The sequence below is a fragment of the Corapipo altera genome, unplaced genomic scaffold, assembly GCF_003945725.1.
Source record: "Corapipo altera isolate COAL_440 unplaced genomic scaffold, ASM394572v1 70, whole genome shotgun sequence".
Lineage (NCBI taxonomy): Eukaryota > Metazoa > Chordata > Aves > Passeriformes > Pipridae > Corapipo > Corapipo altera.
In genome coordinates, this window is record NW_020884911.1 from 7,215,650 (window position 1) to 7,238,382 (window position 22,733).

Sequence of the window (22,733 nt, forward strand, 5' to 3'; positions counted from 1 at the left end):
GGCTGGGGTATGGTGAAAAAAACCAGTTTGGGAATCAATAGATTTTATTGGAATGCTTAGTTTCCCAGTTGAAGGTATTAAGATGCCTAAGTCAGCAGGGGTCAGATAGTGTCAGACATATCCAAAGGTGTTAAAGCCTACCCTCTTGATAATTGGCCTCTGGTGGTTTAGAAATTTTACCCTAATTTTTGTTTTCCCTGAAATGAATCAAAATTAAAAAAAATACTCTCAAATTTAAATGATAAATTCTAATTTCTTTTTTTTTTTTAATTAAAGATTCTTATTGTAGTAGCCTATGCTTAGTAATGGAATCCAGTTATCTTTTAACATCATGATAGAATGGCTGGGTTTGGAAGGGATCTTAAAGACCATCTAGTTCCAACCTCCTGCCATATGTGTAGGGACACCTTCCACTGGATCAGGTTGCTCAGAACCACATCCAACCTGGTCTTGAACATCTCCAGGGACGGGGTGCTCCACAGCCTCCCTGGGCAACCTGTGCCAGTGCCTCACCACAAGTGAGAATTTCTAGTCCAGAATTTCTTCATATTATCTAATAAACACAGCTTACGGGCATTCCCCTTATCCCTGCATGTCCTTGTGCCAAGTCCCACTCCAGTCTTCCCTCAGACCACCTGTAGGTACTGGAAGGGGGTCTAGAAGATCTCCCCAGAGCCTCTCTTCTCCAGAACACTAAATTTGTCAGGCATGATTTGCCTTTAGTGAAGCCACTGGCTGTCACCAATCACCTCATTGTTTACTATGTGCCTTAGCAGTTTCCAAGAGGTTCTGCTCCATGATCTTGCCAGGCACTGAGGTGAGACTGACTGGCCTGTAGTTTCCTGGGTCTTCTTTATTTCCCTTTTTAAAATTGGGAGTTATGTTTCCCCTTTTCCAGTCAATTGGAACTTCACTGGACTGCCATGACTTCTCAAACATGATGGATAGTGGCTTAGCCACTTCCTTGGCCATTTCCTTCAGGACTGTGGATATATCTCATAAAATGTAAAACATTACTGTTCCTATAATTTAGGTCATGAAATAAAAATGTCACCAGTGTTGTTACTTTAGGTTTTAATGATAATTTTCTGTAACATGAAATAATTTCATTACCACAAGCTACCAGTGGTCAGTGATGGCACCACAGAAACAATGCTTCACACTCTGAATGAACAACACATGAAACTTGCTTTTCCTTATGCATTTTAATAGCTAGAAGTCATTCAATTCTGATTTTTATACAACCAATTATACATTAACCTGTACACATAATCAATTCCAGTGTACAGATATTTTTGATTCTGCAGCAATATAAAATGAACTTTATCTATATATACATGTGCAAGTCTGAATGAGTCCTGAGTAATTTTAAAGTACTAACAGTCAAATCCTGCAAATTTTAACTGATGCAAATAAAATTTTGGGTTTACAGCTATTGTGAGGAAGCTATTTAAAAAAATTATATATAGCACTTTGCATAAGCTTTATGCATAGCTATGAGTTCTGTACAGTGCAGGGTTTCCACTTACAGTCTCAGTAATTAGGAAATCTGAAAAGATGCTGACCATGTTCTTCGGTAACTATTGCTTCCTCTGCTTCTTCATTAATGGTGAGTGATTTGTTCTGCCTCAAAACAACCAAGTGTGGAAGACTTTGACAGGGTTTAAATTATATTCTTTCTGCTGCATATATTTTTGTAAACATTCAAGTTACCCAGGCCCTTCAATTCTTCTCAGGGAAACTATACAATTATACAGTCAAATAGTTAAAATGTGCATCTGGAAGGGGAAAAGAAATTGAAACAACAGTGGAGTGTAAGCATTACCTTAAACATGACAGAATGCTGTAAAGAAACAAAAGAGAAACTGTTCTTTAAGGAACAGCTTGGACAGAAACCAAAAGGCTGTTCAGAAACCCTCTGTCAGCATGACACACTGCCACGGTAAACATGAGATGCTCTCGAACTACCAGAACAAATTGTCTGAGCAAATGGGAAGGAAGCACTCCTGCCAAGAAGGAGTTCCAAACTCATCAGGAGAGTCAGAATCTTTGTACCGTATTAACAGAACAACTCACAGCAAAATGTCCATATATCCCACGCCAGGAAAACGCAGGCACTAATATGAGAGCTGGTAAAGGACATGGGATAGCACTGGGGTATAGCTGTCTCTCTAATTGGTGTTGTTTGGATGCAATTTTCCAAGTACGGAGGAAAACAGCTTTTTGTCCTTCCTCTCATTCCTCTCACACCATGGAAGTGAAGGCACCACTCTGACTGCATTTCTCCAGCAAGGATCCTGGCCCAAAAGTCAGCTGGTCCCATGGCTGCTGTAGTCAAAAACGCCTTTCCTGAAGAAGGGTGAGAACTCGCAGATGGTGTATTTGGACAGTGTCAGTCCCACCTTATCGATGTGCAGTGGAGATGATGGAGATTTCAGCATGGCAGAGAAAAAGCTCCTGAGGTATTTCTGTGGAAGGAAATGCAAAATGTTGTAAGGTTTACTTGATCAAATTGATTACAATCATTCTGAAGAATTAAATGAACACCAGTGTAAAAAAATAAAAAATAAAAGAAACAAGATCACCATGGCCTGTGAATAGTCCTTTTAATAAACATCAGCATGTAAATCCATTCATAAAATAGGTCTACTGAAATGTGTGTATTGAGCTCAGGAAAAGCAGACAATAAGTATTTTTCACCTTCTTCCTCTGCCCAGCTTTGCAACTCTTCTATTCTGTGCCTGTGTGGTGCTGTCTGGTTTATTCTGCAGTCATGTAATGCTTTCTGCTAATCATGACCCGCTAATACTGTTGTCTAGCATTACCAAACACCATAGCAGGTGCAAACCTCAAATCCATTCTGCAGGAATTTCACTACATATGGACAGAAAAGGGCTTCAAAAATCTTTTGCTCATAAAGCCTCCACAAACCCCAAATGGGATTTGTTTTGATCAAGGCCATCTGCAGAAAGATTGCATGACTTCCATATTATCTCAGAACCTACCAACATCTTTTCACTGAGCTGCCCTTGAAATTTTGTCTTACACATGAGAAGCATATGTAAGATGCTTCCTTCCTATCCCAGAAGTTAATATTCACCAACCTCTGTGCCTCTCGCAGTCATTTGTACCCACAGAAACTGTGGCAGCTGTACATTAACACAGTTAGTTTTCACAAATGTGATTATACTTCCTTCACATTTAGCATGACTTAATAAGTCATATTTATATCTTTTGAATGAAACACTGCAGATCAGTTGATCAGACAGGTACTAAAAAATACCCTACATCATCCAAATAGCTGTAAAGGAAATGTCATCTGGAGCACAGAGATAAACTCCTTTGCTCTGCTACAGACTGACCACAGAAAGTCATAACTCATGAAATTATTCACTAATCTGGGATTCAGTGGGAATTATATCTGCAAGACAGAGAAGCACATTCTCCTCTGAAGAACACAAGGTTTAGTTATTTGAATGCAGCAGCTCTGGGGTCATGGAAATGGTTTGTTCAGGAAACTGTCCTAATTATTCACTTGCTTCGGAAGGTGAATTCCTCCAAACTGTAACAACCTATTATCTTTTTAGGTACCTTGGAAACCATCTGTATTAATATCACAGAAAGCAGGAAAACAATAACAACAAAAAAAGCAGCTGGAACATAAACTATTCTCTTGGCAGGAGAATTTTCTTTTATATTCAGATCTGCGACAGGTTGTATTAATGTTCATAAAAAAAAATTCATTACAGAAGTGCCTTCAAGATGAATTCCAACAGACTAAGAGGTAATTTAAAGTGAGCAACAGATGTCATATCAACATTTATCACAATTAGTTCTCAAAGTAAGGTTCTTTAAAAAAAGTCCCAAACCAGTAATGCCTGAAGAATGAATATGGAAGAATGAATATGGTAGAAAATCAAATGTAAAACATGTTAGAATTTTAGTACTGTGCTGAAAAGTTACTCCAGTGATTCCAGTTTATGGTTACTGAAGGCTCAAAGGTACCAAAATATCTCGCTGGACACATTACAAGACCTATTGCATTCACCTTGGTATGTATGGCCAGATAATTGACTGTCATGCCTTTCCTGTAAAGCCATTACTCATTGTTTTGGCATGATAGCTCTAATGGCAGAGTAAAAAAAATCCCTCTGCTCTAAATATACACTTATGTGACAGGAAAACACTAGGAACTGCAGGCACACTTCTTTTCCCAGATCTGTGCTCCAGAGTTGCTCAGTGAGTATCACAGATTCTTCGAATATGAAAAAGATCCTTGGGAAAATGGCAACAAGCAGACTCTACCAGATAATGATGGAATTAATTTTGTATGAAGGTTTCCTGCCATATGGCTTGGCATTATGTGCTCTTCAACAACCACCTCTGAGTAAATTAGCACACTTATAAAACCCAGATCTGCATTTGCCCTTGTCTGCAATGCTAATGCGTTACGATAGCCCAGAGCTGGTGTGCCCTTGACACAAAGAAGCTGTTGCTTCATTGAAATACAGGCTGCTCTGCCCAAAGATGCTGGCTGGGAGGGAGGTCCTGGAGTGAGGGGAACACTGACTGACGGCAGAAGTGTTTGCTCTCACCACAAGCATATGCCTCGATGAAAGAGCTGTGGCTGGACAACACAGGGGAAGGTTGCTCTGTCCTGTTGGCTGCAATGTGGGCAATGAAGAAAGTGACAGGAGAAAAAGATGAGTGCTTCCTACCAACGCTTCCCAAATTCAGATGGGATAGGGAGAGGATGAGGGCCACAGCATGCTGGGAGTGGAGCACCACAGCAACAACAAGTGCCAGAAATGACAGAAAGAAAACTTTCTTAGAGATCCAGAGGGGATTCAACACTGCAACCCAGGAGGCCACTGCAAGCAGCTGGAGTGGGAGCAAAGTTAGATGAAAGGATCCCCTCCGTTGGGACTTGATGGGCAGGAGAAAAGCTGTTTTCAAAGCTTTCATATTAAATCCACTTCCAGCAGCAGACACAATTTTTCTCTATTTACAGAATAGTGTTATTTGTGCTGAGTTAAAACTAGGTGGGAAGCACTCTGGTATCTTTTGATGTGTTCCTTGAAAAAAAATTTCTTAGCAGGGACTGGCAAGCTCAGGCTGCCTTCATAGAAACATGTCCAAATTTTATACAAATTGGTGTACTGATTTGCTTCCTACTGATAGCAACTAAATCATTGTTCCTGTGCACTACGTTACAGCTACTAGGTTTGCATGATTATCTTGGAAAGAAAAAACTAGTTAACTGCTAAAATATTCCAAAAGGCTCAGTTTTATTACTGATTTTCATTTGTTAGCCTTTCAAAACTCTGGCCATTTGTTCTGGATTATTTAGCCTGGTAATCAGTGTTCTTCCAAATACACTTTGGAGTTTCATTTCACTAATAGCATCCAACCTGCTACGCTGCTGGTTTGCTGGAAAGTATCCTAATAATTCGTTTGTAAATGTCTCAGTGTGAGGGCACAGGATCCTGGAACTGTAACAGGGATGTAAAATGGGCAACTTATACATCAGTAGTGTTTGGTTGTTCAGGCTAAACACACACTGAGGAACTAGTTTAGAGTCAAAAGAGAGCTAGAAAGGCACGTTAAAAAAAATAATCCAAAATAGGAAAAGCAGGATTCTGCCCTCTTAGAAGGCAATACAATTTGCACGCCCTTTAATTTAAAATTTATGACAGCTGTATCTGCAAATTTTAACTTTACAAGTGAAACAAAACTGGGGAAAGTGGTGGGAGGCCCAAAGGTTTTTCTTTTTTTACTTATCTGAGTAGTTTTCCTCCCTTTTAATTATGCAAATACCAAAATGGAAACCATTTTAAAAGCTTATTAAAAATCATTTTAATAGGGTTCACCTTTTTAGCAATAGGCCAGTGTTCATCGTGAGCTCAATCCATCAGCACAGCAAAGTCATTCTAATGTTTTTTGCACTACTTCGTGATGTGGGAACCTCATAATTTTATACATTTCAATACAAAGCCATAACTTAATTTAAAGTTATTAAAGTTATTACAATCAAAAAGCTTTCTGAAATGTGGAATTCTTATCATCCTTTCAATTGTGGTATATTAACGAGGAACTTAGTTCAGCGACATTGTTCTCCTAATCCATTACAAACAGCAATAGCCTCAGAGACCAGTAGCAGAGCTTAGCAAGAATTCGATTTTTTCATTAAAATGTGGTGTGTTTAAAAACTCATCAACTCTGGTACTTGCAGAAAGCGAAAAAACTTTGAGCTTTTGCTTTCATACTGCTATTTCTAGCCATTCCCTCAAAAAAGTCAGTGTTTAAAATTCTTTAAAAGTTACATTTTACAGTTAGCATTAGACATACCACCTGCTAATATATGCCAGAGCTGAAAGCACCACAAACTTTAATAAGATAAACCTTACAAGGCTTTGGGGATTCTTTGAAACAATACCAAGTTTTCAACACCTATACATCAATGTGACAGTCAAAAGCCCTACCACAAGGTCACCGAAGGTCACTGGTGGTAGAGGCAGGACTAATTAACTTGCTCATCTAACTTTAGCATAGGCTCCTCTCCCCCTTTAATATAGATGCTAGTTCCTCTCAGCACCAATCACATAATTATTCTGTCGACTAGTGCTAAGCACTGCAGGCTTTAAATCAGACTTTGATTTGAATTATTCATAGAGTAAAGCATACGCAGGTATCACAGCTGTTTTCTATAGGATAGGAATCTGATTACCAAAAAAAAGAAACCAAACACCCCAAACCAGACAGACTGAAGCATATTCCTTGACTCTGAAAAACCACGTTGTGCTGTAATTAGGTATTTGCAAAGTCAGATCTTCCTGAGGAAGACTGTACCTCCAAACAAGCAGATAGGCACATGCTTCGCTTCCAATTTGCAATCATAAAAATAAGGATCTGTTTAGAAGACAAGGCATGCAAAGGGAGCCGGATGGAATGCAGAAAAGGGAGCGCATCTCCTCCTGCATTTGTCTCCTAGAAAGTAATTGTTGGGCACAGCAAAGGAAAAATGAATATTTGGGGATCCTTCCCAAATTAACCAACTTTCTCCATTTTAGACCTTTCCACTGATGTCTTGAAGAGAAAAAAATTACTTCCAGAGTGGTTTTTCAAAACTGCAGAAACGCCAGCTATTGTCACGAACTACAGCCTTTTGACAAAAACAAAGCTGGGCTGAAATGGTACTGACAGGTGATGGTGTGCCACGGAGACTTCAGGTTGGCAAAGGGCCCTGTCTGGGGAGATGTTTTATACAGAATACAGTAAGAAAATATACAACTTACCAAGAAAAATAGCATTCAAACTTCTCATTGGATCTACCTCTTCCTTGTGTTTTGTTCTTTGCTTACTGGCAAAAGTCAGAGGGAATTAAGACACTGTACAGGGAGGTAAGTTAGGATTGGAGTGAAGAAGATGTGAACCCTTACGAAAACAGCTGCAAGCTGAGCCAGCTCTGCTTAATCCAGGACACACACCGTATCTCCACCACCACACAGGACTGGATTATCTGGGTCAGGTGTGGAGGACAGGGAAGGCCATTAGCCACAATACAGGAAGTTCCTTTACAAACTGAATTCCAAGGGAGCAGGTTCTCTAATGCCAAATACCCCGACATTACAAGGTGTATTCAAGCTGTCCAAAGTGGGGTGTTTTGTGTAGGCTCCTCCTGCAATCTGCAAGGATAGCTCAGCCCTCCAGGTCACAAGTTGCTTCACCATAGTTAAGCTTCTCCCTTATGTCTGCTGCTCAAACCATCTGCCCTTCCCTCAGGGACCACCTAAGGCTAAACTTGCTAATCAGGAGTGAGTAATTGCCAGAATAACGCTCTCATAGCTCTCACAGTAGTTTCAGATCCATTTCTGGATTTATTAAATTTGAGCAAACAGGGAAAGAATTTGCAGATAGCAAGAGTACAGAATATGAGGTGGCATTACTTTGGAGGACAGCACTCCAAAAAGATGGGGGACCATACATGGGCTACAACTAGTACCTTCACCTCCGTCAATTCCAGATTCATATCAATTCTCCACTTACCAGATAGAACTTGCTCAGAAACATTCTGGTCTTCTGTGGGGTTTTCTTTTTTTTTTTTTTAATAAAGAAAACACAACGTTGCAATTCTTTTCCCCAACACCTTGACATATATTGCAAGATACCATAAAGCAGATTTGAGTAAAGTATGTGAGAGGAACAGTATGAGATATTCAATATCTCAAGTGATATTTCAGGCCCCTCAGGAAGCACCTAATGTCACCTCTGGATCCGCACACATTTATCTCTGCACATGCCCTTAGGGTCATTCCGTGCAGCTGCGATTTCAGAGCAATGAGAAAAATACTTACTGCCTGGGAGACTACCTGGTGCCTGAAGGATCTTATTTCTGTGGAAAAATTTGGGAGACAAAGCTTCTAAAATTATGACAGGATCACCTGGACCAATTATCTTTTGCTGAAAGACCAGGATGGCTGGGTTCTCCTTACAAAAAACCTGCACTACTAGACACCACTGTCAAAGCAGTGCAAAGCCTTCTTGAGGAGCCAGAGGTGACAAATGTCTCCAGAATGTGTCTGTCCGACGTATCAGAGAACTTGCTTGAGTCACACATGACTTGCATAAGCACAAAGAGATTTCTCAGGAGAACAGACAGATTTACATGTTTGAAAATGACAAGTCACCACTGGGTTAGTCATATACTAAAAGGGGGGGAGGGTGTTAATTGCTTCAGATTGACAGGCATTAATTAGGCTCATGGCTGGATAAACACAAGCTGAGAATAAAGGATTGGCTTGTTTTAATCAAACCCTTCCTGCTCACTTTGATTAGGTCTAATCAGAAGCAAGGCTGTTTACAGGTAATGCCTAGTAGTCAGCGAAAAAATAAATAAATAAATAGATTGATCGAGAACATCCCAGTCAGTATCATCTTACCCTGTGTGTTTGCATGTACAACTCCACCCCACACACCACTTTCCATCCCAAACAAATCCTACATTACAAGCATCTCTTAACAGAAATAATGCAAGTATGGTAAATTATGCTACGTTGGGTTTTTTGATTTACTAGCAAATATCTTGCAAATTTGACTGTGACACACATATGTAAGCTCTTAACTTGTTGGACTGAACTTGTTTGCTAAGAAGCTAGATGGGAGGAGGTGAGACTGCAAGCTCCTACCAAAAATGTAATGTAGCTCTTTTGTTAGTGAATTGATTTACCTATATAGACCCCAAATATTAACATGGCTGTAAATGCTGGATCTATAAAACCAGAATTTTACTTTGAAAGCTGTTGCCGTTGTTGGAGCTACAAAACTGAATAATGGAGACTTGACTTCTTGTCTCTGCAGTGGCACTAACACTGCAGAAGTCTGTGTTGGGGCTGGACTTTACCCAAAGCAGAGAGAGATGCAGCAATACCATACACAGCACGTTTAGAGGTACCTAAATGACTTTGGAACTAAGCAGGTAAGAATCAAGCTCTTTAACCAGACTAAATTCCATTAAAAAACCCCTAGAACTTACATTTTTATCCCCTTGAGAAAGTCTGTCTATGTTTTTCATGTCCAGCATAATGCAGATTCCATGAATCAGGGTTAGTTTCCTCCACAGTTGTACAGGTGAAAGCAGATTCTACCACTACATTTCCAGAAGTGTTTGACTGCCACTAAAACTTAACTTTACCCAAGGTGGTACTGAAATTTACTTGAATTCATACACCGTTTTGAATTTTCTTAATGTACATGTATTCTGAGAGATGCCAGTTATGAATCAAGGTGAAATTGCTCTCCCAGGTTTTCAAAATCCAAACTATTCATTATAGCTATTTGGAGCATTTTTCTGTGCAAGTCTAATGGCATGAGCACATTATGCTGAATTACTATTATGCCACATCAGTTGAATTAACTTCTGAAGACAGTCTACATCCCAAATTACAATCTTACTCTGACTGAAATTCATTTAAAATCCACAGGACTTCATATTTCTTACAATGTCTGCATGCTAAAAGCTTATATTTATTGGCTTTAGGCAGCTCCAATCAAAACTGGATTGTAGGCTGGCAGGAAAGTGAAAAAAAAGGCAGCAAGAGTTATGATGCTCTCTCGGTGTGAGTCGCCTTTAGGAAGCGAGTGGCTGTATTGAAAAGGATCAAAACAGACCTGACTAGTGAAGGAAACCCATCTTTTCTCCAGAGCACAAGTCAAACCAAGTCTTGTCAAAATTTATTCAGAAAGAATAACAACAGGATTGAATTTACCACGCATCCCTGGGCCGGCAGTGACAGCGTGTCATCTGCTGGAGCGGCCTTGGCAAACAGCTACCAAAGCACTTGACATGCATCACCCTCTGCTTCCTCTGGTGAAATCAGATGCTGGAGGATGACTGATGTGCTGGCTTTGAAAAGGGATAGCACCGAGTTCAATCCAGTGTCCTTGGCTAAGCACCCCCTTTATTCATCTGCCCACATCTGAATGTGGAGAGCCATTACTGGAGACCGAGATAAAGGTACACAACTTCAAAACTTGATTTGTAGGGGGATCTTGGGCAATTTATTCTGACCTGACAGCAAAATACAATAGATCTGGAGCTAAACTGGAGCTCAAACTATATGCTGTCACATATTCTAAACTTACTAAATCATGATAAACATACCTCCTTATTTCCTGACACTCTGAAATATCTAAAAAGGAAAGAAAAAAACCAAACGCCTCCAAAATGCAAATCCTATTTAATTCTGGTTGCAATGGACATAAACATCTGATCTCAAAAGATCATTTTTGAGGTAGGGATATGAAGTTATACAGCTAAAGAAACACCAAAATTCTTGTCAAGGGGAATGTATATTATGCTAAGTTACCTATAGCAAACTCTGCAAAATGAGGTTTCAGACCTGATCTTGAATAACATCTTGAGTTGGAGCAAATGGGACCAAGGGGCTGCTTATGCTCATCATTCTTTCTGCATCCAATAGCTTGTTGGACCAGAGCTTAAAATTAACTCATTCAGAATATAACCCCAGGCTTTCACTCCTTCTAAACAATCATCTTTATCATCTGTTCCTATTATAAGAATAATGTCTTGTATTGCTGTGGGCCTGGCTGAGAGTCTATGGTATTTAATCAAAGTAACATTTTATTGGTATGGGATCAACTACTGACCGACACAAAGTCCTAATTTCTGCTTCTTTGTATCTAGTGACTGTAATCAATATGTAAAATTAATTTTATTTATTCACTTTTTGAAGCCAATTGGGTCTTACAAAAGAAGGAGAACCACCCAAAAAAGATTAAATGCTTCAGTGCTGAAAGCTGCAACTTTTTTGAGGGCTGATGCTTCAAAACCAGAAAAGCCATGAAGACTGACGGATGGGGACCCAACGTGTGGAATTGCTCTCAGATGGCTAAATGTAAAGTCTTACTGTCTGCGGAAAAGGCAAGACTTTAGTGTTGTTGCTGAAAAGCAGTTATTTTTGTTCTTAAATTTTTCAACGGTTACTAGAGATTATGAAAGGCACTTAGTATAGATTAACTGTACCTAACAGAAAATGATCTATGACATGGATTTCATATAACTATCCATATAACTATGGATTTCATATATTTATATTCACAATATGGCCCAACCACACACCCTCTTATCTTTGTGGATGCACCTGTGCTCTTTCCTTCCCTGCTCCCACTGCATCCCTATTCCTCTAGTGGGAAATTAAAACCATCACTCCAAGATATTGCATTCTGTAGTTCAGACTATGGGTATGAAACAAGCCTCTCTAGGATTATCAAACACCAGCATTTGCAGCAGTTTACTTTTGCACTGGCAGTCATTTCTGGTGTGCATTCATGTCTGTAAAAAAAAAAGAAGAGCTTTCTTTTATCTTCCAATGATTACCAAATGTATTCTGAATGCGTTCTGAAGTCCATCTCATCTAGATGCTGCTAAGAAAAGTACTTACAAATGGTCTATCAGAAGCAAACATTCAATCTGTAAGAGCCAGGCTGCTGAGTAGCTTCCTTTAAAGCTCCTTTTAAAAAGCTTTGGTATTAGGGATGCTGTTGTAAGCTGATACCCAAGTCTAATAATTTCTTTTCAATAATCACTTCGAACAAATATGTATATGGTAGCTTTGAAAAGTCTTTGTGACTGGAGTCAGTGAGGGGGAAAAAAAAATCAAACAGAAATGGTAACTTAAACCTCACTTGATCAGATTTTTGCAATAGAAACATCAATTGACCTGTAACTAGAATGAAGCAGGTTGTTAAACATATTAAGGGATGGCCCTGTGAAACAAAAGTCAGTGTGCCAGCAGGGATGTGCTAATGAAGTTCATACTCAATATTCAGATGATAAATCATCTAAAATCTCATTTAAATATTTCTGTCCTCATGACTGCAAGGAAAACCTCAACAAATGAGGTCTCTGGCAGACTTGAATATTCTTTTGCCCAAATTTGTCAACAAGTATTTTGAGGGGTTTTTTATCCTCTGATGTTTCTTTTGCTGGTTGCCACCAAGGTGTTAATTTGAAAACTACTAAGACATTTAAATAATAAAAATGAATTCAAGTTCAACAAAAGGTGCTATTTTCATTATTTCCTGTTTTCCTTAAGTACCAGGTTCCTGGAGCCATTAAAACCCAGCAGACTCTCACTTTTAAAAGGGAAGGACGGCATGGCTAACTTTAGAGCGTTATACCAAAAATACCCTAGAAATTGTCACCTCCAAAGGAACTCAAGTGAAAACGCAAACTGAAAACCAAACAAAGGACTTGGCTTCTAAGGTAATCTACTTTTGGAAGGTTAATTTTGACTGAAGGTAACAGCAACATTTCAGCCAGTTCAGTGTCTACAATACTCTCCCCAGCCAGTGCTACAGACTGGACAGCAAAACTGAATTATGCAGCTCTTCCAAGATTTATTTCTGCCTCTTGCAGTAACACCTATCATTGAAATCCTCATCAGCAGACACCAGGAATTGAGGAGGTTAAGGACAACTGTATTATTAATTTTAAATAAATTGAACGCGTCTATTTTTTAAAGAGGTTCAAAGTACCAACAACAAAGAAGCGGAGAGGCAATGCCAGGAAGATGTATGTGCTCCTACAAAACTTGATGTAGGCTCACCTTCCCAAACTGTCACAGGTTGACTTTCACTCCCTGAGCTCTGTAAGTGGTACCAAAAGGCAACACATGACTCCTACTGACTCTTGAAATGTCTGTTGATACCTCCCTGAAAAGCCCATTGGGGATTTTGCTTGCTGTCTGCAAACCAACCTGAGGAAATGCAGGCCTGGGAACAGGGAGAAGGAAACAGGGAACAGAGACAAGGAGACAGGCTGAGGCTTGGGAGAGTTTTTGTTTTACTTTAAGCAACCACCTGTTGGGATTTTGTCAGCATAGCAATTGCTTTTTCCTAAGCACACTGGTGAGAACAAGAGCAGTAAAGAAAGTCTAGTTGAGTGCGTGACTGCAAGGCTTCTGACCAAGGAGTCAAGAAACACAAGTCAATCTGCTATGTCAGCCTAGGCTCCTGCCCAGTTTTTCTGGTTGCACAATGGGAAAACGGGGCTAACAATAATGTTCATTACCACAACAAAGCATGAGTCTAAAAGAAGGGAAAAAAAATAATCAGGGGAATCATATGATACAGAAATGCAGTATCCAAAGAAGCTGTAATTTCAGGAAAACTTCTTTTTACTGTCATTTACAGATCTAGCAACTCTCTAAAGAATAAAAGAGACTTTGCAGTTAAAACAGGAACAGATACATTCAGTGACTCACTTATTTCTTGTGACAAGTGCTGCCTTTATGAAATTTTTGCTTAAAAAAATATGAAAAAAGGATATACATCATCTGAATTCACTTTAAAAAAAGGATCCTATACTCTTATCTACTGATTTCTAATTGCATGAAAGGATAGATACACACTAACTTCTGTTCATTAACTTTAATCAAAAGAATTCTTGGCTGTTTCATTTAAGGCGGATTTAATCAAGCAAGGTTGGCTCTGAAGTGAAATTACAGTCTTTAAACTGCGGAACAATTTATTTAGAGTTTTGCCCTGCAACAGGTCCCTGATGAAATTCTAACGTAATAGATTGCAACGGGGTATTTTGGGTAGGTAATTTTAAATACAATTTAGGTGTTTTCTCTTCAGATGTATAGGGAAAAACCTTTGTGCAAACTTGCACATTATTTTTCCAAATCTCTATGGCAATGTAAGATACAGCTCAAAAGATTTGATATTATACCGTCAAACACCAAAGCAAAAGTGTTTACATTGCAACTACAGATCATGCTGTAGATCAAAGATGACTTCTCAGCTTCACCTCACACAAAAATAATTCATGTAATGTGCATTCCTTAAAACAAGGTATTGTGAAGCTTTTTCATTATCAAGCATTTGTATCAGCTAGGATAAATAAAAGAACTTAATGTTTTACATAAACTTTGCACTTACTGTGATTTAAAAATCACAATCCTCATAATTTGGGGCTTTCTGGATTCTTTTACTCTGAGTAATTTCATCTCCGTTATGACATAATATGCCCACTTCTAGTCACAGGCTGAAATAAGGTAACTATGTGTCAATCTCAAAACAAAGCAAACCCTACCACAGCCAGCCCCCAATTACGGTTGCCTTGAAATGTATCACAAACCCCACTGGTGTTATCAGCACTTTTTTCACTGTCGCAAGAATCGGAGAGGTGACATGTAGAAAAAACTAAACTCTTCCTAAAGTGTCCTTCAAAGAATGTTTTGGACAAATCTAATTAAGTGCAAGGAAAACTGCAGTTGCTCAGAGATGACCTGGGGGAAGCACTGGACTAGCCAAAGCTACTTCAATCTAAAAAGTTCAGGAAAAATGAGATAAGTCCCAGCCTATTGAAGATGTATAAATAGCTAATGTAAAAACTGTAAGAGCAGAGTAATTTCTTTATCATCCACCACCAGGATAACAGCTCTACTAATGATCTCACAATACAGAATATTTGTTCAAACACTTATTAGACTGGTATTTGTCAAGCTGTCATTTATTTTTGGTCAATAAAGTCAGCTCAGAAGTTGAAAAATATTTGTGCTGGTCTGGAAGCTGTGCTTTGCCTTTTCTAAAAACGCTGTTTTAGTCATCAGCTCTTGACTAACCAAGTGGAACAACCAAACAAGCTTCTATACTCTACTACAGCCATATCAACACATCATCTGTGAGGCTTGAAAGAGATTGCAAAGGGTTTTCAGCAAATCAAGGTACAGGATCATGTATGAAAGCCAGCTGAGCACAAGCCATGCTTCTCTTTGATACCAAGCTCTAACGCCCTCACCTTCTTCCTGATCAAATTCCCACATGAGAAATGTGCTGTGGTCCAGAGGCCAAGAAACTATGTCCCTCAAAGAGGCAAAGCCATCCATTTACTACTTTTCAGTTAGCCACTGAAGTGTGCTCAAGGTTCATACTGGACTGAAAGCCACAAGGCAGGAACAGCCAGCATTTTAAACAGAACTGGTGCCTGTGCCACCTTCCACTATCACAATGGAACTTCCACTTTTACAGCGCAACTCAAGATGTTCTTTGAGCCTTCGATGCATTCTATGACTTTGGAAACTATCACTGCTAGGTGGTTTCTCTCACTCTTTACCAAGGAGACTGCAGCTATATGAGTTGAAACTTTCCAGTTGTTGGCAAAGCCGCAGCAAACCACTGCGAAGAAAATATCACGATTGGAGATCTGGACATAAGGGGAACTTTGATCAGCTTGTTGCATTGAATTCCTCATGGCAAGGTTGTTAACATTTGCTTGGCTCCTTGTCCTCTTTATTTAACTTTTCCTTAGCCACAGGAGATCTTCAGTTCCTCAACACTGAGTGATCTGTCAGGACTGTTGAGTGGCATGGCCAAATGTCATATGGCAAAATATATTCATGTGAACAATGGTCATATATCATTATGCTTGCAAAATATAAAGGTAATGAGGTTTTAATGACTGAATTTAGCTAAAATAGATACAATTTAATCTTAAGTTAAACCTGGCTATATAGAGAGCTGTAAGTACTACATAACTAGGATCAAAGCATCACTATGCACAGCAGTTTTAACATTAGAAACATTACAATAAAACCTGTTATTAAATCAATGAAAGTTCAGAAAGATTAAGGGATTAAATTTCTTACTGGTACAAAAATATGCAAATTGAGTACTAGACTGGAATGTGGCCATGTCTTTATGCCGTATATTGAGAATGTGAAAGAGAAAAAAATTACATTTTATGCTCCATGTACAACAACCTCACATCAAAAGTCAGTGGGAGGATGTTTAGTTGGTAGATCAAAGAAAAGGTGAAGTACGTAGAAAAAATTCAAAACATGCAAGGAAAGATTCCAGTTGTAAGCAATTTACTTTTATATTAATTTCTCTAAAGCTCTACTTAATGCTATTTTAGTTCTACAAAGAATATAATTCCTAATGACTTGCATGATCAAGTAATCCCCATGTGGCTACAATATAGTTGCAGGGTGTATAGTTTAGTCTTTGATCACGCCTCTTCTTCTTTCCCAAAATCCCACCTCCTGCCGCTGGGCTGCAATAAAACATGCATTAACATAGAAATATAAAGACCTAATGTGTGATAGGAGTTCAAAATTATGCAATCCACATGGCACTGCAGAAACAGCAAAATAACTCAAACCCTCAAACTCAATAACCTTGTCCACAATAAAATTAATTTTTAAAATTAATTGAAAGAAAAAGAATACATTCAGAAAGCTGGGTTACAAAATAAAACTCAGAGATGCCTAAATATCGCTTTCCTTCTGTCATGAGGTATTTGGATATAGTAACTATGATAAAATAAGTAAATCTTCAGCTAACAAATTGCATTTAAAATAGTAATATATTTTTTTAATCTTGTCTTACACAGAGACCATCTGTCTACAGTGAACACTTACCTCACCCACCACCTTTCCCCCTTAAATAAATGTAGCTCCTAGGAATATCTTTAAAGAGTTGCTTTTTTTTTTCTCTTAGAGTAGGAGTAATTTATTTTTTAAGAGATGTTTCATTACTTTGCAATCTACTGCTGCCATCTCCTGTGTTAAACGAGGCAGCAAGTAACTTAATACTTAAAGCAGGCTATTTAATGTTGACCATATGGGAACAGTTTCCGTTGGTCAAGCAGAGAGTACTCCACCTAAACACACTACAAAAGCCTGTTAAAAAGCTGGCATTACCTCTAAGTGACTCCGTCGTTCTGCAATCACTCGTTCATCCTTGTTTCCAAAGAGCTTCTTTGGAGGGAATTCTAAAGTGGCAAGCTGGAAGACATTAAAGCATGAATTGGCATCAGAAGTGACAAGCTCAAATGAGAAAATCCTCTTTAAAGTACAAAGCAACTGGGAAGAAGAAAAAACCAAATACTCATGAGCTACACTATATGCTACTAGTAAATATCACATTACATGCTTCTACTGACATTAGCACGATCTTGTCTGTGGTTCTGCTAAGATAACAGCGTGTTTTGTCATCAATGAGTGACTGAAAGAAAAAATTTGGGAATTGGACTGCCACTGATTGCCCACATAAATATTAAAAATTTGCAATCTGAATGTGATGTCATAGCATCAAATAGGAAGTAAGAAAGATCTCTGCAGGAATTCTGTGAATCTTAAAGGACTACATTCAGTCTCTTAAAAATTGTTGTCTCTAGTTGTGCTGTTGTGCAATTTGTTTGCTTTTTCTTATGTTCTACCATAAATGTAAGATCATTGGATCTAAGAAATCATGCCCTGGAAGATGGCATTGCTGGACTCCACCTGACACCTGACCCCAGCCTTTCACTGTGCCTTGAACTACCAGTTCTTCCCTCAGAGCGAGTCCAGGCTGAAACCAGGCACCTACACTGGGCTGGCAGTTACGATGATGGGGAATGGGACTCCTCGAGATGTAACTCAACTGGAGCCCAATCCCATTCAAACATGCATCCACACTGGAAGCTGATAGCTTTAATTTCTGAAGAGAATCCACACAAACATGCAAAATCCTATTTGTCACATTGAAAATGAAAATCTTCCAGTGGCACAACTGCTAAAAACAAATATTCAGATATGTCCTTCTAGGAGTTCTTCCACAGAGATGTTCAAAGCCATCCCCTCATTTCTTTTTCCATCCTGTAGAAACTGTGGCAAGCAAAACTGGTAAGGGAGAGAGAGAGGGAACTGTCTGCCCTTCTTGTACATCAACAAATAAAATGCTTGAACTAATTCCAGCCGTCTATATCTGGAAAACACACTAAAGACTTGAGAGCTGGTAACAAGTACCAATGAACTTGGTCTGCTAAGCCACTGCTGCTGGAACAATGCATGAGAAAGCAAGTCCTCTCCCCATAGTTTGTGTTTGCACTTAAAGCACATCAAACCCAATTTTTTCCCAGCACTCACTGTATGAGATAGAAATATGCAACCTCCCATTGGCATTGCTGGAGCTGTCTTGCAGGCGAAAGCCCCGTGTAAAAATGCCTCCTGCATGAATTCCCCTGGCTATTTGATGATATTGAACTAATAAAAAAGATGCATCATTTTCTAGTCTATCAGCACATACAGGACTGTAGAGAATTTATGGCTGGTTACAAAGAGCAGCAATATACTGAATTAAATGAGGAGCTCTATTATTAACATTGAACGTAAGCATCTTTAAAATACATAGGAATTCTGCAATACAAATAATTTATTCCCATTCTCTGGTTCAACTCCAACTTGGATAATTTTAAAGAAATAGACATCTTCAAATGAGTGACTTAGAGATGAGGGGCACCAGAGGAGACGGAGAGATGTCTGCTCTTCATCAATCTTGCCAGCATGTTCCAATTATATTCCTCAAATTTCTCCAACCATATTCCATCTCAGTGTGCCTGCTTCTTCATGTTGGCAGGACAAGCAGTACACAACCAAACAGCATCCTATAATTATGTCCTTGGGACTTATTTTCACTGCATTACTCACTTCTTCACCTATACAGGATTATAAGTGCTAATATTTTCATAAACTTCAAAATCCCACCCCTGCAGAAATTGTATTTTGTTGAATAGTACTGCATCATTTCACTACCAGAAACAAGCAAGGTAAAACAATTACCACACAATCCCCTCTTGGCCCTAGGAAGATTGTTTTTATATTTATTTGCTAACAAATACTTTCATTATAGAATTTTAAAATAGTGTCTGTTAAAAAACAATTTGCACAATGAACCTACTGCTACAACATCCTCAGACATACTCTGTAGAGTCAAAGCAAGGTCTTACAGCTAAAATCAGGAATGATTTCTTTATCTAAATCAAGTTTCCCCTTACAGGAATTTTGGGACTGATTCTACACAACTTTGGGCTGGGTAAATTGTTTTCCTAATCTCTTAGCTTTCTGGATATATCTTAGGAGAAAAACAGTTGTATTTTCTAAAGCCACTAAGTTTTGCTAAACTCTCTCAAACCAAAGCAGCTACTCACATGATTTTAATACTTCTAAACTCCCACATCAGTACCATGCATAAATTTAATATGTAAGAGAAAGGCCTCAGCCAGTAATCTTGGCTCTGAAACATTCTAAGTCACAACGTGTACCTAAATGAAAATCATAAGTTCACTGCTGGTCAAGACCTGGGGATCTGAATACTTTGTACATCCAGATCAGAACAACAATGTGCTGAACTATTCTTGACACACACATGTAGGTTACTTATGTTTGTAATATACCTGTGTATACAGAACATACCTATACATACATATATGTCACTTGAAAAGATATTTCTTGTTACAAAGGACTGATCATCTACTGCAGTCAGCATTTTTACTGGGCCAGTTACAGAAGGCACAGGCCTTTGGGCCCACTGGAACATTCCTGTGTCTCACACTTTCCCAAGGGTCTCCTAGCTCCTCTTTAACTAAATGATTGGCAGATGGCCATCTCACAAATAAAATATGGAGACCATATCTGTCATACAACAGATGACCACCCAGCCACAGGATAGAAAATCCTCCAGCCATCTTTCATCATCACTTCAGCAACTCAGTTATTCCAATGGGCTCTACTGCACTACATGACAAGAGTATAATCCCTACCAAAATGAAAAAGATCAAAACTCTGCAGGTTTGAGTTTCAGGATGTACAAACGCTTAATCCAGACATGACAACACCAGTTCCCACCTACTTCTCAGCTTGAAAATGTGAATTATGCAGTCCTCATGTGACTGAAATGTCAGTGTAAAAGGAAGCTGGTCTATTGTACTATATTTATATAAAAATACTCTATTACTATACTTACCAAAGGTAGTGTGTTTATATATAGACACCATGGATCTTTGTCACTTTGACTCAAAATTATTCCTTTAATGTGTGGAAAAATGCGTCGGTGCAAGAGTCCCACAAATATACAGTGATGATAAAACATTCTCACCTCATCATAACTTTGGTTTATAAAAAAAAGAAATGGAAGAAAGTCCAGCAATACAAATACACTGAAGTAATGATAAATGTTATGATAATGGTCTATAAAAATTCTCTGTCCTAATGTATTATTTGATATACAGACTCTGAATGTAATTGTGTGAGATTCAGAAAAGCAATGATTCAATAGAATTTTGAGGTTTATTTAAAATACCTCACTCATTTAAGGCGAAGTGCAGGAGCAAATATTTCAATAAATTCAGATTTTATTGCTAGTAATGCTACAGCACCTTTAAGAAATTGCACTGTAACTTCAGATGAGATAACCACTGCTACAGGTTAATGCACACAGCACAGTATGTGACTGAGACGCTTTTGTTCTGGCACTGAAATATGTAAGAGATCTGCAGGTGTGGATTTTGCACCTAGATGTTTGTCTTGGCTTCAACACTGTAAGAGAATTTCACATCATCCAGATTCAGGAGTATAAATTACTCTTTTAGAATTAAATAGTTGTGTACCCTCTTGCTCAAATTAATTCTTCAAGGGTCACACCTTGATTACGAGATTAACGTTTTGCAGCAATGCAAGGCATAACAGTGGGACTTTACAGGTAGCAAGATAAATTATTCTTCTTCCATGAAATTTCTGAAGCACACCCCTCCTCTCCCCGTCCCCCTTGCAGCAGTGGCAATGGAAGTGTTTGGCAGGTAGTCCTTTTCAGCAGGGATGTTCTGTCGTTTTCTAAAGCTTCTGATGAGGTGATGTGTTTTCTGTCAGGGGAAATTAAGAGGCATATTCCCCAGCCTGACAGGAAGAGAGGGCTTGAATGATTTCCTGAGAAGCTCATGTATGTAGCGTGCAAGATTTCTAATTTTTATTTTGGTTGCAGAAGTATTTCCCTACTACACTTAATTATAGCATCGCTGCAACCCAAACTCCATTATATCCACAGGAGTGTGCACATATAACATGGGCAAGGCTGGGACTACTCTTAGACCCAAAAGGCAAGGCCAGAAAATATATTTTAAAATAGTACACAGACACCTCAAGACTGCATATCAGCATGCCTAATGTCTTTTAGACATTAAACTTTACGGCTAATGATGTTTATCCTATCTGGGAATCGTTGCTAGGCAGTAGCAGTCTTAGGGAGAGGTAAACAGTCATTTGCAATTTACTCCCTAATTTCTTTATAATAAATAAAGGTTGTGTTTTATTTCAGAGTCTTGTATTACTTGGGGGCATGTTATTTGTCTGTGTCTCAGCAATCTTATCTGTAAGAAACAATGCTTACTTGCCACAATGGACTATTGGTGAGTTAGTACAGTCAAGTTTAGACAGTGCTGGGTCCAGTCCTCGAGGGGAAGGTGCTTCATATCCAGTAAGCGCTATTCTAGTAAATGTAAGACAGCTGAATGTATTCCTCTACTTCTCCCACATTCCAGCCAGGATACTGGTTTTAATAAGGTTTTCAGCAGGTATTTAATGCTGGTAAGAGCAGATGGTAGAACAGCAAGTGACCCTTTTTTTAGTCACCTATTTTATCTTATATACGACTCTTTGACATTAGGATTCTGGGAACAACATACCCTTTTAAAATGAAACCATACTTCACAGCCTTCAACTACTGAGCCCCAGGGAGAGATGCAAATTTGAAGACTAGTCTTTTGGAAACCAAGAGTGCAAATGAAGGCTCCAAATACCACAAAAGGCTCTGCCTCAGATGGGGTCCACTCTCATTTCAGGGCCTTTAGAAAAAACAAAGCCAGCAGCATTTGAAGGGTGTCCTTTAATTTCTCTTATATTCAGTTGGAGACTCTTCACTGACATTATATCTGCTTGGGGACCTGCTGGATTTAATTCAGTTCAGGGGTTTTATGGTACAGTGGAACAGACTATGTTAATAAAAAGTTTTGTACAGTACTTTGCAGATGATATTTCAATATATAGTGGACCAAAGTAAAATACCACATAATACAGTCATGTAGGCTTGTCACTTCTGAAGCATGAAATTGTTCCAAGTGTTACGCTCCCTAAATATTAAAAAAGTGCCATTTTCCAACATCAAGCAAAAATCTACAGGATTGAAACATCTCATTATTTCTGGTCAGTATAGTCTGTGTTTTAGTGCCTACAATACGGTAAAAGTTTTTTTTTTTTAAGAAGAAAAACAGGGTAGACATTGATGGAGGCTGAGTCATCTTTAATCTTTCATCCCAAATTCTCTTTGTACTTCAATGTTTTGATATATTTAAATGGGGGGGAAAAGGGGAAAATTAAGAAAATGCTAACTATTAA

The 22,733-nt window shown here is 38.7% G+C and overlaps 1 protein-coding gene across 7 annotated transcripts in view; it reads right to left on the bottom strand.

Moving 5' to 3' along the window:
- Nucleotides 1–1,190: 1,190 nt before the first annotated feature.
- KIF16B (kinesin family member 16B) overlaps nt 1,191–22,733 on the bottom strand; it is a 143,157-nt gene continuing 121,614 nt past the window's right edge. For 2 of the 7 annotated variants that reach the window (XM_027653822.1, XM_027653821.1), the window contains 2 exons: nt 17,229–17,312; nt 1,191–2,468 (listed from right to left, as the gene is read on the bottom strand). In XM_027653822.1, the coding sequence (XP_027509623.1) occupies nt 2,310–2,468; nt 17,229–17,312 (243 nt within the window). In that variant the 3' untranslated portion in view covers nt 1,191–2,309. Of the gene's footprint in view, nt 2,469–10,265; nt 10,403–11,304; nt 11,852–13,127; nt 13,294–15,325; nt 15,703–17,228; nt 17,313–22,733 lie in introns of those variants that run through there. The other 5 variants (XR_003529395.1, XR_003529396.1, XR_003529397.1 and 2 more) reach the window with 5 other exon arrangements.